The sequence below is a fragment of the Semicossyphus pulcher genome, unplaced genomic scaffold (assembly GCF_022749685.1).
Source record: "Semicossyphus pulcher isolate SPU_LCO1_2020_fin unplaced genomic scaffold, fSemPul1.0.p SCAF_19, whole genome shotgun sequence".
NCBI lineage: Eukaryota > Metazoa > Chordata > Actinopteri > Labriformes > Labridae > Semicossyphus > Semicossyphus pulcher.
The window spans coordinates 18,951,532-18,970,501 of record NW_027211692.1 but is presented as its reverse complement, the minus strand read 5'-3'; the positions used below and the strand labels follow the sequence as shown (position 1 = coordinate 18,970,501).

General features: G+C 43.5%; 1 protein-coding gene across 1 annotated transcript; it reads right to left on the bottom strand.

Moving 5' to 3' along the window:
• Positions 1 to 3,900: 3,900 nt before the first annotated feature.
• Positions 3,901 to 18,946, bottom strand: baz1b (bromodomain adjacent to zinc finger domain, 1B). The gene is made up of 21 exons (XM_069668417.1): positions 18,210 to 18,946; positions 16,474 to 16,590; positions 15,378 to 15,522; positions 14,937 to 15,129; positions 14,700 to 14,821; positions 14,335 to 14,532; positions 14,061 to 14,249; positions 11,907 to 13,227; positions 11,480 to 11,653; positions 11,251 to 11,389; positions 10,980 to 11,143; positions 10,781 to 10,895; positions 10,573 to 10,671; positions 10,134 to 10,311; positions 9,772 to 9,957; positions 9,450 to 9,597; positions 8,740 to 8,887; positions 8,441 to 8,556; positions 7,721 to 7,860; positions 7,483 to 7,589; positions 3,901 to 6,631 (listed from the first exon to the last, which is right to left on the bottom strand). The coding sequence occupies exons 1-21, from the start codon at positions 18,326 to 18,328 to the stop codon at positions 5,935 to 5,937; spliced, it is 4,815 nt and encodes a 1,604-aa protein (XP_069524518.1). The 5' UTR covers positions 18,329 to 18,946; the 3' UTR covers positions 3,901 to 5,934.
• Between the last annotated feature and the right edge of the window lie 24 nt (positions 18,947 to 18,970).

The window sequence follows — 18,970 nt, the reverse complement described above, 5'->3', positions numbered from 1 at the left end:
CTTACAGAACAGCTGCGGTGTGTTTTGACTTAAACTCTTCTTGTCTGGGAAAAGATTTCTCCTCATTTGGTGTTTTGATGATGGTGGTGGGAGCGCCGCTTGTCCTGTCAGGTGACTGTGAAGACCATCTTAGAGGATGTCAGATGAGACTTAATCCCATCTCTTTCATAACCCACGATAAAAATCACTTGTGAACAGCACATGATTCATTTTCATATCATCAAACTATTCATTGAAAAGATCGATGACTACAGATACAACTTGAAAAAAAAGTGAAAATCCAAAGAAAAAGAACTAAATTCGACGCTCAGATGAAGGCAGTCTAAAAAGGAAAGCGACCGTCAGCGAGGAAAATCAAGTGCCGTAACCGTAACAACCGGAGACAACCGTGGACGTCACACATGCAACACTGTCTGGATATCTGGGAAGTGTGCCGCCAAAGAGAACCACACTGAAATCTTCGAGATTAGCACTTTAAATATAACAAGTATTCAAATGAAAGAGTAACTAATACTTGGCTTGAAAGCAGAGTTTTAATGACTTATCATGTTGAAACTTTCAAAAGTGTAAGGGTCCAACGCTAACCGCACTAATCAGTATTGCAATCATATCCTATGGCCAAACCCTATGCTGATGTCACAGTGTACCGACACACGCTGTAATACATGTCTGTGCCACTGCTTTGAGGTGAGATGTTAAACAACTGAAGGGTGCTTAAAACAAGATTTTTTTAGCTACAAAAATAACTATTTATAATCACGATTATTACAGAAGTTCATTTTCAGTCAAATATTTAAGTTCAAGTTTTAAGGAGACAAAAGGAAACAGGACATTGGAGGTAAAGTGGTCTTGTTCCCTTTAGCACAAACAAAATTATTATTATTATTATTTTTTAATTCATGGTTTAATTGAAATGATCTATATTTACCTTAAGAGATAAATTGGGAGAAAATTTAAAACATAGATTGTAAAATTACATAGATATAACAAGAAAAGGAGAAACTGTGGTCAAACTAATTTCCTAAATCATTGAAGGCGCTTTATTTATCACTGAAATACAAAGTGATATTGCATTTAAATGTACATATTTTTTTAATCTACGAGCACATTCATGAGCCGTAAAACCCTGCCATGATGAAATGGTTAAACTGCCCTTTAAAGTGGTCAAAGTACTGACACTGTCTCTTCACAGACATGTAGTACATCGTGTCTGCTGTAATGAGAGTGACAAACACACTTTTCCTCTTCCTGCCAGATGCCCTCTGCACCGACTTGGACCTGAGGTAAATATTTGCTGGGTGGGTTCCTCTGCTCTGCTCGTGTACACGCACACACTGAGTGGACGGCTCGGTCAAACACTGCTGCTGTCAGTTTGCACAGGGTTCAAAGATTGGTCTGCGCATGGCTAGTGTTTGCTTGTTAGAGAGTAAAAGCACCTGCTGCTACTGCTCAGGTCACACTGGTGGAGGCAGCATAAGACCTAATAACTGTCTTTCTTAATAATTAAGTGGGGTTAATATGTCTTGAGGTTTGTGTCCACCAGGTGAATGTAAGTCCAATATTCACTCCCTTTTTTGCTCTGTTTTTGGTCCCCACCAATTCCTGAGGGAAATATATGGCTCTTTGGCCCCTAGCTTAACTGCTCAGCAGCTGGTTGCTGACTGTGTCTGCTGCTATGCTGAGCAGGTAGTGTGCAGTGGGTTTTAGAGATATTATGACGAACAGATGAGAGGGAACAAAAAGAATATATTACCCAACAGCTAAACAGTGAGCTGAAACTCACTATAAAGCTTTCTTAAAGCCAAATGGAGCTGCACATCACCCCCAATTAAATCAAGTTATTTCACATTGCATATTTTCTAATAAAACATGCTCACATTTTTGACCTCTGTGACATCAGGGAAAAACAAATTGAAAAGGACAATAAAACACAAACATCAAAATTATGCTAAAATGGCAATAACGCTATGCTAATGTTTAGCAGTATAATGTTCACCATCATAGTTTAAGGTGTGTTCTTTTAAAACTAAACCAAAATACAGATGGGGCTGATGGGAAAGTCTTTGCCTCTGCAGGTATTTAGTCATAGGTACCAACTTTAACCCAATGACGGTGCAGTGGAAAGGTTTACCAAAGTTATTACACCCAGAGGGGGACATGAATGTCTTTACCACGTTCATGGCAAAGCATCCAGTAGCTGTCAAAGCAGTCACGCTAAAAGTCAAGTGATTACCAGAGTCAGATGGATTAATTGTACTGTGACGGTTAATATTTTGTATAAAGTTCACTACAACCCATCCAAAGGATGATGAAATGTTTCCACCGGAAACAGATGAAACAACCGTCCAACAGACAGAAGCACAGCACTAGCATGGCTGAAGATCTTACCTAAAATAATGTACAGTATTTAACTAATCATCCAGGATTCTTTCACATTCTGTATTTTTAGTTCTGAACCTCTTAGTCCTGCTGAGCATGCAGCATGTGCAGCCATTGATTTCTTTGACCTCAACAGGGAGTAAAAGCAGCGTGATTAATGCATGTCTCAGCTATGTTTCACTGCGTAGGACGCACCGTGTGAGGAATGAACAATACTTCATGTGTCATGAGTTTGGAAAGAGCCTGACACATCCACCAAAGTTAATACATCATGACGGTATTGTGTTTTATTTGAGTTAAAAACAAATTCTTGAAGAGGCTAAACCTCTGAGGAGCAAGTTCATGAGAAGTTCATGCAGAGATCATTTTAGTAGGTAAAATAAAGTTCACTTGGTTTTGGCTCCATTTCCCAAAACAGTCAGCCACCAAATCTGGCTGTCACAAACACTCAGTGAGCATCATGTCTTAGAAATACAACTAAACAGACAAAGAGCTGCGATTTCCCTCCAACGCCTCAGGGCATGTAACTCAAAATGTCCCCAATCTGCCATTAACTTCTTCTCTTCAGGTTCAGATCATGGACCTGCAACATTTTTTATAGGGAATAATCTTAAATTTAATAAAAGACAATAATGCATCATCTTAGGTTTACTATCGCCTGGTGCAGCTGTCACCGAGCTCAAAACTGTCTCTAATCAAGTGCTACGTTTCCAGTGACTTTTCACATCTCTGACCTTTCCTCTGGTCCGTCTTAGCCCCGACACCTGTTGCCAAGTTACAGATGGCTCAAAGGCTGTCAGCACCCCGGGAGATATTTCATTAGATCTCGCTGTCCTCCTTGCACTCTCCTCTGCTCTGTACATCACGGACGCGCTCCTCAGTTTGGATAGATAACAGTTAGTTATAGTTTTTGAGACATATTTTGTGGAAAGGTCACTGTGACTAGTAAAATCATTATTTTGTTTGATTAATGACCTGAGAAGTGGCAGTCTAGACACTATAATGGCCTTCAGAGAACATCTAATGTTTCTTGTGTCCACAACCGTCTACTGGCCAAACAAAATTACTTACTTTAGAGTTGGTCTCTGCCAGTCGACCCAATAAAATTGCTTTTATTTTGCAAGTTAATTTTGACCAGTAGAATCTAAGTTGTGTGATTAAGATCAAACTTGACTGCCATCATGTCACAAAGTGTTTTCATGGAGCAGTTTTAGACCAAGATGCTCATCTTTCTCTGTGATTTCTGACTCTGTTTTGGCTTTAACTCATACAGTATTTGTAGCTAACTTGTCCTCTGTTTGAAGATGCAGATGTTTCCGAGAAAAGAGTCGACACCAGAGAGTAAGAAAACCGTTTGATATTTTATTAAAAAGTTAAGTAAGACATCAGTGGGTGGTCACGGCTAACCCGTTATCCTCCTGGTTCATTGTCTCGTCACAAAGTTTTACAGATGGCAGTGATGTCTGTCTGACTGTTCAGGGGACGCTCATCAGCTCAAATGAAACATGGAGAACTTAAGTCTTCGTCCATAGCCTTTATTGGAAATTCTTTACATGTGAATCCTCCGAAACCTGCCCAAACCCAGCTTTAGAGACTATAAATATATATGTAAAAAAGGAAAGTGTAAAAGACTTTTGCAGTCCCTCCGAGAACAAAGAAAGCATTAACAGTCTGATCTCAACTTGAGAAGGGCAGTCGCTTTTTGTTTGTTCATCCAAATGCCAAACAATTATAAATTGATTTTATCAACTAGTTTTTAAATCAGGAACGGAGCCGAATTCAAACAAAAAATTATATAAAGGGATGGAAAAGAATCAGCAGACAAATGAAGACAGTGAAGGTTGGATGAGAACAGCACAGCACAGCACAGACGGAGGGAACACCAACCTCTGCCTTATCAGTATATATAGAGATATACATTGATGCAACCTTGCCACAAACTACATGAACTTCTGCACATTCAAATGGGTTTTTGTTTGCAGTTTTTCTGCCCGAGGTTGTAAGTTACACAAAATAAAAGAGCCCTATGCACTATGAAGCTCCCCTGCCCTGTTAGTGCACCAAGCAGTGCGAGTCTGGTCCAGCTGAAAGCGCTGTCACTGAACTACTTAGAAACTGCTGGGATAAAAGCAGTCAAAGTGCAGGAGGAGAGCACCACCTGGTGTCTGGACCAAGGCATGCAGGGAAAACCTACATCAGCCTGTGAGGAGAGACAGAGACAGAGGCTTAAAGGTGTTAGTTAGCTAGTGTTTAGTGATTATTTCGACTATGTCTGCTGTGATAAAAGGAAAATAACTCACATGGTATCTGCATTGATTAGAAGAGAGAGCCCTGGTTCAACCTTTGCAATTTATTGGATGTGATTAAGATCAAGTTTTCATTTACAATACCAAATAAAATGTGCAAAAAATATCAAATATTCAAAAATGCCCATTTTCTTAACAAACGTCACATTTGTTTTTTTTTTAAACACTGTTTACAAATGTTTATGCACATAATTTGTAATAAAGTATGGTCCTGCAGCTGCTGGCATAATAGGTGCACTTTACACAGGAGGAGTGCAAACTGACGGAGCATTGAGGTACCGGTTCTTTTAAAGTGGCGGGGCACTACAGAGGAGGAAAGGCTGGTCAGCTCCACACGCCAAGAAAGAGACGCCGAAGCCGGGTCCGGGTTTTTAAAAACATCTTGGCACCGAGAGCTGAGATGACACTTGTGTTTTAGCTCTAAAGTGATGTGAACTACATGTGTGATCCTGCAGTCTGACCCAGCTTTCACAACAAATCTGAACCTGGACTGGAAAAACAACAAACTACAACTAGTAAAGTCCTATCATGTTCATCTATAAACTTGAGATCATTTTGGTGTCGAGATGCAAAGTAGTACAAGAGATTTACAGGTGACGGGAAAATTTCAGCCTTCAGTGCTGTTTCTAAGCAGAGAAAGATTCCCAGAGGGTTTCAGCTACATGGACACCACAAGTACTTTAAGGGAGTTAAAACACCATGACTTGTAACAGAGGTTTGGGTGGGTCAAACCCTTTACAGCTAGATTTGATGATCCTGAAACACCTCAGTAAAGTGATGGCTGTGTGTCAAAGGGTGAGGACAGGCCTCTGATTACACTGCACCGGTGCTTTTAGAGTACAAAGCAGTTCACAGGATAACAAGTCAATTACACTTTTGTGTGTGTGTGTGTGTGTGTGTGTGTGTGTGTGTGTGTGTGCGCGTGTGTGGTCGTCAACTTGGAACTGAAATTCAAATCAAAGAGTCTTAAGAGCTACGAGGACCTCTCCATATTGTCAATTTTCTTGGTTGAAAAAAAACAAAACACCAATATTAAACATGTTACAAATATAAATCAGTTTTCTTTTGTCATTTTTCAAAAATATGAACAGAAAAGTTCAATAACACAAAAAGTCCTTCTGAGGATTAAGCCCCGCTGGCTGAAGGAGGAGGAGGAGGCCTCTTGATCATCTGTAGAAGAGCGGGACAGAAGTTTTAAAGCAAAAAAGAGACAAAAAGAAACGAGAGACAAAAACGAGCACCCTGAACTTCATGAGCGTTTCTGTCTCTTGGAATGTCGCTGCTGGCTGGATCGCTCCTCGTCGCTGCTCGCTCCCCCCGCGTCGCCCCGGCCCCCCCGCTGGCGAGTTCTCCGTGTGTCCCGCTCGCCATCACTATCCTGCTCCCTGTAATCCTTCTTGCTTGAGGTGGCGGAGGACCGCTTACTTCTCCTCCTGCCATCATCATCCTCCTCCTCCTCCTCCTCCTCCTCCTCCTCATCGTCTTCCTCCTCCTCACTCCCGCTTTCCTCGTCCCTCTGTCCCCGACCGTTTCTGGCTTTCTTCCTGTTTGATTTGCCATTCTGCATCTTCTTCTTCGGTGCCTCCTCTTCTTCTTCTTCTTCCTCCTCCTCTTCCTCTTCTTCTTCTTCTTCATCCTCTTCCTCTGATGTCACAGGGGCCTGGCTGACGCGTTTGCGTGAACGCCGGCGGAGGTAGCTGAGGCTGGGCAGCAGCTTTTGGAGCAGCTCGGTGAACGATTGCTCTGTCTTGACCATGCATGAGAGCACGGTGCTGCCCTGCTGGTTGTACTCCTCTGCATTGGAGAAAACCAGTTTGAGGTCTTCCAGGAAGTCCTGCGCGTGGCGATAGGAACCCTGGCTAAACTTTCCCAGCATCGTCTGGAAATCCATCGGCTGGGAGATGATGTCCAGGTAGTCCTCTGCCTCGTCCGGGGACACAGGCTCCCTGTGAGGGGGAAGAGGACAATGTTAGACTTCAGATTAATGTTCATAATAATTCATCACAGACTCAAAGCATGACAAAAACATAACTGGACTCTAATTAAATATATTGCCTGCCTTAGGCCCTGTGAATATACAAGGAGCCTCATTCACCTTCGTTAGACTTTAAAAAACATCATATGATAAAAATTGTGATGCAAACTTGCAGCGCTAAGAGGGGGAGAGAGCACGAGCACAGAGGGAGGTAAAGGAGCGGGTGATCGCGGACTGAAGTGATGACGTGATATACAACTTAGTTTGATCATGAAGCCTGATGCTCCTCTACAGCTCTGTGTGAAATATATGAACTACACAGCAGACTGGAGCCTCTGTTAACAGCGACAGACAGACAGAAAGATCTGCGTGATTAACACAGATCGACGTAATTAAACATCTGTGTCCTCCCCGCGCTGCACTATTATAAACTATGATGAACTGATTGCAGGTTACAGCTCCTGCTCGAATCATTCACAGCATGATGAGACGCAATTTATAGGACAGATCGCGAAGTTATTGAACCAAGTACAGAGCATGAAAAACACTCTCAATCACTCTTCAGTTAACCAACAGCACATGTCACGGTGAAAAAAACAAAAACAAAAAAACAACTGACTTTCAGGGGGCAGCCCTAGCCTATTGTCTTAAATTCTACCACTGATACTTGACCCAAAATTGTCTCTGCTGTTAAAAGATGAATAAAGTGTGCTTACAAACTACGCATATGTTACTAAAGAGGTTCAGTAATCAGTCGGCCTCAGAATATGTCAGACTGGATGCTGACCATAAAGTCACACATACAGTTTGTCCTTTGCTCACCTGAAAGGCCAGCTGTAGCGGAATTTCATCAGTTTCTTGAGGATTTCCTCACATCTCTCCAGCTCCAGCACCTGCCTGCGCACTCCTGATTGGGAACTCTGGCGCACCTGCAGACACCAAACACACAAACAGCAATGAGAACAAAATCCTAACAAATAGGTCTGCATGTTTCTGAACTTCTGCCCTCTTCTTGCTATAAATAAATGATTTAAGATGTATAAGCTGTATCTAAAGTTACCAGTTCATCGATGTCTGCGGGGCTGTTGGGGCCGGTCCTCTGTTTGCTGCTCTGACTACTTGAAGATGAAGGCTTCTTGGATTTACTTTTTGAACTCTTCTGCCGAGATGAAGACTGCTTATTCTTCTTCCTCGGTCTCACTGTAGAGAAATAATGAGGTGATCAGTCAACAAAAAGAGGGGAAATTAGAGAAGTTAAAAGAGGAGAAAGGGGTGTGAGCACTAAAGAGGCACAGAGAAATATCTTGATAATGTTTAATGTCACAAACCTGCAGAGAGGGATATAATATAACAAGGTTATTGTTTGAAACAGTCATCGGGGCGCTCAGCATAAAGAAGTCTACCGACTAAAAGCTTCACTTTGTGCACCCTGAGGGGAGCTGACTTTGTGAACTGTGTTCCTCTCTTGAACTGTGCAGCACCGATGCATGAAACTTTTTAATTGTTATCCTTGACATGCAGGCGTGAACTGACAGAGGGGGATCATCCTGCCACATAGTCTGAGTGAAGCCAGAGTGAGCCCTTGCTTCAAAGCTAAAGGTCCAGACCTGAGCTGAGCTACATGACAAAACACAGACAATAGAGACAGGGGACCAAATTCCCCGTCAGCATTCCTCTCATTCCTAACCTTCCTGACACCAAGGATGCCTTTTCTACTAAACCAACTAAAAATCGGTGACACATTTCTAAACCCTGGACTTGATTTCCTCTGGCCACTCACAGCTGTGCCCCATGGCTTTGTAGTCATTCTCTTCCTCATCCTCTTCGTCTTCCTCTGAGTCCTCCTCTTCAGACTCCTCCTCATCCTCTTCTTCATCCGTGTCTTGGTTGTAGTTCCTACAATGGAGAGGTTGCGGATCAAAATTAATTAACACTAATGGTAAAGACAGAATGGCTTATCAAGAGAAAAATGTGTTACTGAACACAATTAAATGCTGTTTTTTAATATCCGAGAGGAGATATAAATATTGTAGTTACCCAGTTTAAACAGTGACAAATGAAAAAGAGGAAGACAGCTACCTTGAGCGGGAGCCTCGTCGGGCCACAGTGGGCTGGCAGGCCGGGCACAGCCACTCTCCTGCTGGGATGCGGTACAGGGCCGGCCGCAGACAGAACAGGTGGAAGGCCTTGTTGCACTCATCACAGAGGATAAGTTTCTCATCGTCACCTGGGAGAGATCAAAGTGTATCATAAAGCTGAGCTTGTTTTCATGAAGCAAAATCACAGTTCCAAAACTTGTCTTCAGAATCCCCACATCTTTGTTCTCCCTGTCATACATTTCCTCAACTTCACAAAAACCTGTAACACATTTTGCTTGAATATCTGTGTAAGGAAGTAACCAGGTTCTAACTGTCATCTTATCACTACCAGATCACCTGTTGGCCTGCGGAGCTGCCAGCTCTGTATGTAGACCTGCCTGACACTACTAGTCTGATCTGCTCTGAGCCTGACCCTGCTGCCCTGTCTGGATCTGGTCCTAGACTCCATCAGCATCAACACACACGGGCTCTGCCTGAGCACTGGACAGGGAGCAGAGGGCTGTTGGTCAGAGGTGTGGCACTGCTTCACTGGAAGAGCAACTTATACATGCCTTAGGTCAGAACAAAATGTACTGATTCAGTTTTGTAGTAAGACCATTGTCTATTTGTCCTGTTACTGGTTTTGACCTGCATGTCAATACAGACCAAGTAATTTGAGACCAAATGAGAGGTGCTGGAAACAGTGCTTACCTTTCCTGCGACAGACTTTGCAGCGAGCGTTCTCAGCAGACATGTCCCACTTTATGCAAGCGTCCAACATTCCCAGCAGGACATGCATGCGGGAGAACGTTTGGGCCTCGCGGATAGCAGTCTTCCACTTCTCTACTGCTGTGGCGACCTACAGAGGAAAAGTCAGACTTGATTAAACTCTGCTGAACTTCATGTGAGTTTAGATCATCTATCTGAATTTAGCTTCTTTGTTTAATTATGTACCCACAGCTCCTCGTTAATAGACTTTTTGATGGACCCTGTTACATGTGAGACTAAATTCATACAACTCTTGTTCTCTTACCCTCGCCTCCTCTGCCAGTCTCTTCTCCTCGTCCACCTCTTCAGCCTTACTGCTTTCTTCCCCTCCTTGCCTTCTCTTCTTCTTTTGCTTGGGGGCCATGAATCCCTGCAGGAACTTTTTGATCACACAGGCCTGAATGGTGATGATGCACTCGCCAAACTCTTTCAAGCTCTCCATGTCTTTCATCTGTAAAGAGAGGATGAAACAGAAAGTTAAAATTACTTTCTCAAATCTTAGTTCACAGTGCAGACATACTACAAGTACTGACCATAACACTTCACTGTATATTAAAACAAAGCTCTTGACAGACAATTAAGACTGCAGTTCTCCTTATATTGTTTGTAGTCAGACAAACTAATCACCTGCTCCTCGATGTCTACGTTGTCATCCAGGTATCCCAGGCCTCCTTTCTGGAGTCGTGAAGCTACCTCCTGGATGTCGCTGCGCAGGTACTTGAGCAGCTCTGTGTAGCCGTCGCAGGTCCTGAGGCCCAATTTGCCCTTACGGGTCAGATGAACAGAGTGCAAGATGTCCTGGTATCTAAGGAAGGGAGGGGAAAGGTTTGTGTTCAGCTTCATATTACCAACATCCTTCTCCCATATCTCCATCCCTGTTAAGCACAACTCTTTGCTCTCGATTGGAGCCATTGTGTTGCTGTACCCATCTCCTGGAGCATTGTTGAATTACTTCAATAAGTCGCTGAAAGCTGTTAAATATTAGGAACTTCTCTAGCAGCACAGGGGGACTCAGTGGTTTCATGTTTGCTATAGTAATGATCACTTATAATGAGTGAGCACACACCTGCTTTGTATCTTTGCTTTCAGTTCACTCTCTCGTACCCCCTGAGGATGAAGACTTTCCACAAGCTCCTCCAGCTCAGCTGGATTGTCACATATGAACCTGCATTCAGAGGCAGAAGATAAGAATAAGAAAAAGGACTGTAAGAAAACTAAATAGCTATAACATAGATCAAATTACAGAAGAAAACAGACTGAAGCAGAGCTCTTACCAGAGGTTCTGTCCCTGTTTGGGAACAGTCGTCTCGATACAGATGTCAGCTGCTGCCCCCTGCTGGGCTCCCTCACTAACAGCACCGTCTACACTGCCATCATCCTTTTCAGCTCCTACAATAGAAAAACATTTTGTAGTTTTTATGCCCGTATTTAAATTGCCAATATTCATTTTTAACAATTAAAAAAACCTTGTACCTTGTGGCTCCTGATTATCAGCTGACCCACCATCCTCTTCCTCTTCCACCTCAGGCTCGGCTGGTTTGTCCTCAGGTGGAGGAGTGAAGCTGTAGTCGATGCCTTCATGCACCCAGCCTTTCTCAATGTACAGACCAGGAACCACGTCTGAGAAAACCCAGTATCTGAAGGAAAACAAAAATACATTTAGCAACCGTGGATACACTTTCTTAATTATATATAATATTCATTTAAAAAAATTACACTTCTTTATATGTTTGTGTGTACTTACCGGTTATGATTTCTGTCGGTACCCAGTGGGGTCCTGCGCATGACCAGTCTGGCTTTGGTGATACCATCCTGGAAGGCCCTTTCTGTTGCCGCCCTTTGTTTACGCATGCGCTCCTCTTCTGCCTCCTTCTCCATGCGTTCTGTGGATGAAATAACAATTTTGTAGTTAGCGTGCCTCAGTCTTTTTTTTATTAAGGAATTGATACTAAACTGTCAGGCTCTCTGTTAACCTTTGTTCTGCCTGTCCATCTCCTCCTTCTCCTTCTTGGCCTGCATGGACATCAGCCGCCGGCTCTTCACTGAGCTGATCATGTCCTCTGGCTCCGGCTCTGGCTCCACCTTTGGCTCCACCTTCACCTCTTTCTTGCTCTCCTTCTTAGCAGTTCCCTCTTTCTTTTTCTCACCTTTGAGCCCCCAAAAAAAGTCCATATATTAATATTCAGTTTGTGTTTTGACTTTGAAGAAAAAATTATGAGACCAAAGACAGGCAGAAAAAAAAAGGTTTTCTCTCGACAAAAGCTAAACAAAAATTATACGCAAAAAGATGCATTATTTTACAACAGGAAGCGATATTTTGTGGGTAATACGAGCTTTTCAGTGCTAAATAAGTGATGAAAGATCTACTAACTGTTCAAAATATCTCATCTAATCCCTTACCTTTGCCCTCCATCTCCTTCCGCTTCTTCTTCTCCTCCTTCTTGCGGTCATTGACCTCTTTCATCATTGCCAGACGCTCCTTCCACAGCTCAGCCGACCGCTGCTGCCTTGCATCAACATGATCTTCAACGGAGTACGTCATGAGTATGCGGTGGCACAGAGCTACCAACAGATTGACCTTCTCCTCGGAGCCCAGCTCGAACACCTCGATTGTCTCAAGTTTATCCAAGAACTCGCTGGTCACCACGTCATCAAAGCCCCCTAGCGGCCCAGAGTCCTCAGAGCCTTGTGCGCTCTCCTCACCGTGAGCATCGCATGGTCGCAGGCATAGACGCGCCACCTCTGACGCCGAGTGCATTGTGAGGGGGATCTCGGATAAGGGCATATCGAGCTCGCTGTAGCCTTCTGCCAGCTCGTCCTGCAGCAGCGTCTGCAGCAGCACAACAAGCACACGGTTCAGGTAGAGGAAACCCGACCGTTCCCCGGCCAGTGCTTCCATCAGAGCCACTGCTGTGATAGGATACTGGTCATCCGGCATCAGCAGCCCTGCGTAGCAGTGAAGGAAGTCCACCACCATGGCCACATCACCAAACAGGGCATTAGGTAGCCCCTCGGGCATGTCTACAAGCTTGAATGTCGGCAGGTTCTTGCCACCTTCGATCTCCTGGTCCTCATATCTGCGAGATTGCTCGCGTCGGACGAGCATCTCCTTCTCGCGCCTCTCCTTGGCCTTTTCTCTCAGTTTCTCTTTGACTTCCTCACGCCTTTTCTTCATCTCTTCCTGCCTTTCCTCTTCGCTCATAGCTGCAAACCGCTTCTTTTGCTCCAGTAGCTCCCAGCGTTTCTGCACCAGCTCCTGGAGTTCCTCTGGCAGCCGGCTCCGATCATCTGGGGACAAGGTCTTTGCAGCCTTGGAGATGAGGGAGGACAGGGAGGTCTTCTTGTCCTCTTTGCCCTTGTTCTCCTTATAGTAACGAAGGAGGTGCAGAGCCATCGGATGTAGAGGTTTTCCAAGTTTGGGGGTACCCAGCCCAGTGCTGCGGGCTCTCTTCTTAGGACTCCCAGCCGGGGTGCTCTTAGCCAAATGAAGCAGAGTCATCTGCTTCATCTTTGGTGTCTTGGCACCGGCTTTGCCATCTTTTTTTGAAGCTTTGAGGATGTTGAGCTTATTATCGCCGCTCTTTCCAGTTTTCTTTCCTTCCTTCTTTTCCCCGGACTTCCTGCCTGTTTTTGGAGTGGAGGGAGCAGAGCCTTTTCCTTCACCTTTCTTAGGAGATCCTGGGTTCTTTACCTTGAGTGGGGAACCGTTCATCTTTATTTTCTAAAATACAGACAACATGAGTCCATTAAGCAAAGCTTTGACTGTTTAATGATACACAATAGATACCAAGTCATATCTTAACTAAAAAAAACGTTTTTTCCGATTCAAATTGATTCTCATTTGAATGACCCAATATCGATTAATAAATACCGAGATTGATCTTTAAAAATATGTAAAAACGTGTCTGATCACTCACATTTCTGAGTGCTTCTGAACGCAGCAAGACTCAGCGCATTCCCTCGAAACACGGCAGTGAGGGAGACATGCCTGGACGCGTTTACTGCAGCTACTACGAGAAATCAGTGATCGCCAATTGACTCTTTTTATCGTGTGTGTGTCCATGAATATGTAAGTTAGTTTTGCACTGATGTTTATGTTACTCTCTGTTAGCGTCAGCTTCGGCCATGAGTGTATTTTCGGCATGTTGTTGTACAGTATGCCTTTCCCTATAACTCTTGTGTGGCTTTGTTCTTCGTGCGAGATCGTGTGGCCAAATCTCGCGCAAGTTGAAGCCCAGTTCGTTTAATCAAAACCACGAGCCTAAAATTGCTAACATTGTGTTGACTGCTGTGTGTTGGCCATGTTAAATAAAAAGTACATGATGTAACTTCTTTGGGGTCAATTCTTATTGTAAACATTATGATAATGCACTAGGTTAGAGGTGCAGTGATATTGTATCTGAAATACCCCTAACACAAATCGATATATTGAATCGAATCGGATCGGAAATCGGATCAGGGCCCTGTGAATCGGAAATCGAATCGAGAAATCCATATCAATACCCAGCACTAATCTTAACTGAGACATGATAAATTGCGAACATGCAAGCTTACCTGCATGTGGCCCCAAATGGTGGGACTAAGAGGCATGCCTAAAGCATCCTTCTTCTTTTTCCTTTTCTTCTCTCCCTTCTCGTTTCCTGAATCCTCTCCTGGTGTATCAGGGGTCTTCAGCTTCTTGCTTGGTTTACCTTCTGGAGATGTCAGGCTCTTACGCTTCGCAGAGGGATTCTCTGCTAAAAACTACAGTCAAAGAACAGAGAATGTGAGCCAAGGACTTGCAACATTTTCACATACAGCACACAAGAAATTACCATGAGGTCATTACCTTGTGTGGATCAAGAAGAAAGTCACTGAATTTGCTGGGCAAGTTGAATTTTTTCACCAGCTCGTCTTCAACCACCCAGGGAGCGCTCTCTCCCATGCCCAGCCTCAGAGCGTAGTGTCTGATGAAGTAGCGCATGATCTCCTTGGTTGGAGGGCGCTCTGTTCTGTTAAGGCTGTCTACTGGGACATCACTGATCACCTACAAGAGAATGCATAGGGGAAGACTCAGTGTCAACTTCTTCTTAAATGTTTGTAGGCCAGGCAATATCATTAACTGTTAAAGGGTAAAGGCTAATCAGTTGTAGCACTGAAAAAAAAAAATTCACTGTTGGTGCTTTGAAGAAGGAAAAAGAACAGGACACAAACCTTATCCTCATTGATGAGTTTCACGTCGTACTTGTGAGGAAGGAATTTAGGCATCACCCATCTCTTCTTCTCTTCCTTCATGGCCGTGGGAAGTTTCCTTGGTGAACGTCGGGCTCTGTCACCTGATAAGAAGCAGAACAAAATACCATGTGATGTGAAAAATGAGCACGTTGATAATCATTCTAAAGCAAGTTTAGCAGGATTTTCTATGTGCTTCAAAACTTATTTTTTACTCACTGAGACTCTCTCTCCTGTTCTCCTCCTCTCGGGGAGGAGGTTCCTTCCTTTGGTTCTCCTGACTTGCGTTCTCCTTGTCGCTGGATGGAGAATCACAGGCACCTTCAAGCTTCTTCTCGCCTGTCTCGCCCTCTGGGTTTTCAAGGGGGTGGATCTTTACCACCTTCACTTGCAAGCTTTTGTCCTTCCCCACCTGAAGTGAAAGGGTTTTGTAAGGGTCTTTAAATACACCAAGAAGAGGTTTTTCTATAAACACCTGCTTACACATGTTTAGTAGATAATGGTCAGCGATAACCTATAGAATAGCTTTTTTTTGTAAAATATACAAACCACATGTATGGTTCTCTAATAATAATGTTACTGGAGTCATCACAGATCTACATGCAACGTTCCATAACAGAACTGAAGGACAGGTTTAGCGATGTAAGAAGTCAAACTGACCAAGAAGTCACACTCTTCATCCACAGCATACTTGGTGAGGATTTCCACCCAGGCCATTTCAACCAGTTTGTCTAAAGACACTGTGTTATGGTGGACCATCTCCAGGACTGGCTTCTCAAACCACTGAGGATACTCCTCCTGAAGACTAAAAAAAGATCAGTCATTAGTACATTATTTTTTACAATTTATGCGAAGAAAGTACAGTTTTTTGCATCCATTATAATGGTCCTCACTGTTTCAGTACAAAGTGAGAAACTGTTTTTAAGCATTTAGAAACGTCAGACGTTAACTACATTTGTTCATGGGTGTGATGCAACCTATCAATGGCATGATTTCTTTCACATTTTTCACATTTCTTTGAAGCATTCATCACAGGACACACATTACATAACAGGACAAAGGTATGCGAGTGACCAGCAGGGGGAGTAAATTCTCTTGGCTGATATAATTAGACAGAGCTTAAATACAGCCCATGATTCCGTGTGAGTTGTGCTTTGGGCAGCCGAGCACTGCCCTGCCATCTCTTTGGGCCACATAGTTTGGCTCAGCATCATCTTGCTGACGGCACATATACAAACAGTACACAAACAACTAGTTGATGATATGGACAGCTGGCCTATTCTACAATGATTCAAGGGAACGTTCTTCCCCGTTTCTAGATGAGGATGAGAGAACTCTCACCAGGCCATTGCAGATTCAAGGATGACTCAATCACACACCCTCTAAATAGAATAAGAGGAGGAGCACAAGACTTATCCAATCAGAGCGAAGCAGAAAGCCTTGTGACCTTCACTGGGCGAGTATGGCTCTTTCCTGATAGAGAGGCTAATCCGTATCTTTGGACCGATGTATCTAAATAACCACTGGTGCTATTTAAGGATTAATGAGAACTGAAGCTTTGCTGGACATCTGAATGCAAAGCACGACAATCTATTCAACTGTACCTGCCCGTTCTTTAAAGAACTGATAGAATGGCCTACGCAACATTTGTATAGATCATGGCTTGTCTTCAGCAGAGAGTAGACTGATAACTCGTATTTCACTTGTTGGATGGAACTGCAAACATGCACACACAAACTTTGGATATATAACTTACAGTTCTGTGACTTCTTGTTCCTCCTCCCACGCTTCTTTGTGTGTGAGCTGGTTACTTCCAGTGCTCTTGCATGTCCAGATGCGCTCGTCATACCTCTGCAAGCGAGCCTCATACTCTCTGGAGACATTTTGTCAAGGAAATCACAATAATCGCACATAAAAAATGAAGCAACTACTTGTTTAGCCCTTTTCGCTCTAATCACAAGCAAGACATTTATGGTCCATTGTTGACAAAGTATTGTCACTAATGTAGGTTATTAAAAATGAGGCTGATGCCTAAGGGTACCCAGCTTGCTAAGACATTATTTTACATTTGAAAAACTTGTAAAGTGAACTAATGGTCTAAGAGTAAAGTAAATACTTATATAGTCGATGGGGGAAAAAAGTCTGACTATGCTAAGTTTGCGAAACCTTAACAGTAGAGAGGACATTACAAAGGTAGCTGAGGGGCCTGCGCCTCACATAGCTATGCTTCAAACAGAGATGACATACCGGTACATAATCTTATTATGGGTAGATATAGGGATTGAAATCAACATGTACCACATGCCAAATACTAGGCAAACTTTGGCTGTGGCAGGTAAAAATCCCCCTGTCGCCCATGGTAGATAGGCAATTGATATATTAATAAATGAAATTTCAAAAAAAAAAGTAAGAATAATCAAGGATATAGGTTACATGTTTTACTCAACACTTCTACTGTCAGGTGAGGCCCCAGCGACTCCGTGTTTACTTTTATTAATCCTTCAGCATAGATTGCAGAAGTGGAAGATATAAAATGAGTGGTCGATGGAAACATTCAGTTTGACCTGCCACTGTGGCAGATGAGGAAATACTTAATCTTAGACCTGATGGGTTCAGTTGAGAGAAAATCAGCTACATCACTACAGGAATCCAGATTTATTGCAATTTGTAATAACTTAAGTATCCATAAAACACGTAGAGAGTGCTTTTAGTACTTTGTGTGTCCCGCTGAGCTGTCATAACAGTCTTCATAAGTTTTCTGACATTTACGAACCGCTGACGTCTTAAGTTGTCAAATAGACGCTAAAAAACCAAGATACGGTTATTTCAATTATAAAACGGAGAAAAACTATCAACCGCATAATGCTGCCTGTAGTCAGTAAACGGTTCTTAGTCAGTTGCTTTCCTCTTTTGACAAACTGTTCAAACAAAAGTACCGGTAGCTAAGGCTGGCTAACCCAAAAGAGGCTCGCGTGCTAACGTTAAGAGCTAACTCCAACCGAGAAACGTCTCGAGCCAGAGGAGACGACGGGCTATTGTGACATAATGGGCTACCTAACGCTAGCAGCATGCTAGCTAGCCCTGTTAGCATTGGTGTCTGACAGCCAGGCCGTAGAAGCTGAAAGTGAAAGGACACCATTTAGCACCTGTCTACGTAAATCTAAGCATGGAAATTGTGCTAAATTACATACAATATATTATATTTTGCTATCTTTCTGGGGTAGCCTGCTGGCTTAACTTCAGTGAGTTGATTAGCAAAGCGGAACATTGGCTAGCTAGCAAGGTTGTCATCGAGTGTACACTGTGTACATGCGGGGAAAGACAGAATGGTGGGAAAACGTCAGGTAACATAAAATTAGGTAAGTTAGCCAACTTTACAGTAGAATGCACATAACTATATGAACACAGATTTTGAGGGGTAGGCAAAGCCAGTTAAAACGTGACAGCATACCGGCTGTCGAGGCTGAGCATCAGCATCACGTCAAAGGATACTCTTTGTTCCTGAAGGCCTCCTTGGTGTGCTCGATGATGTAGACCTCCTCTCCCGGGCCTGGTGGCTCGGATAGCGGCTTAACCAGTGGGTACGGTTTCCGGCCTAAAAGCGGTGCCATTTCTAATCTAAAGATGGCACGAGCGCCCAACGGTGAAATTAAATCTGGTAGTCACAAACTACTGAAACAATGTACAATAATATATCCTTAGCATTTATACAAGTGTCCCGAAATATCCTAGCACGTCTCACGTTACCGCCGGCAGGCCCGGCACTCAACGTGTAGCAGCTAGCTGACTAGCTGCAAGCTGAATGCTATCTCGTTGCAAAACAATAACAGAGCGCTTCTTGCCGCCCGCCTCATCGCATCCTTCGTCTCTCTTCTCGCAGTGGTGCCATGTTAGTTTTACGCAATGTCTTGGATGCAAAACAGGTTGCTGGACTTGTCCCTCGGTAAAGTTTGTAAACTTTTAGCTCCTCCAGATGAACATGAAAGGATGCAGACCACACCGAAATCAAACTCGCGGCAACAGCCAGAGCTCAGTTCAGCGGCGGGAGGTCTGTCGCGCTGTACAGTCCCAAATCTTTGCAAACTATGCCTGCTTTCTTTTAATCGAATGTTTTCGTTGCATGTCCGTTATGTCGGAATCTCTTGTTACCAAACAACAGCGTAGTAAGTGTTACAGAAAAGTAACCTGAATCAATCAAGAGGTTAATTCCTTGTCGAAATGGCGGGAGTTTCTACTCCACCGGCACAATTCCG

Excerpts from the sequence above, each read along its gene's own strand:
- baz1b (XM_069668417.1), bottom strand. The coding sequence starts at position 18,328 with ATGGCACCGCTTTTAGGCCGGAAACCGTACCCACTGGTTAAGCCGCTA. Across the intron at positions 14,822-14,936 it reads GAACAGGAGAGAGAGTCTCA|GTGACAGAGCCCGACGTTCA; the intron begins GTGAGTAAAAAA and ends GCTTCTTATCAG. Across the intron at positions 11,144-11,250 it reads ACCGACAGAAATCATAACCG|ATACTGGGTTTTCTCAGACG; the intron begins GTAAGTACACAC and ends GTTTTCCTTCAG.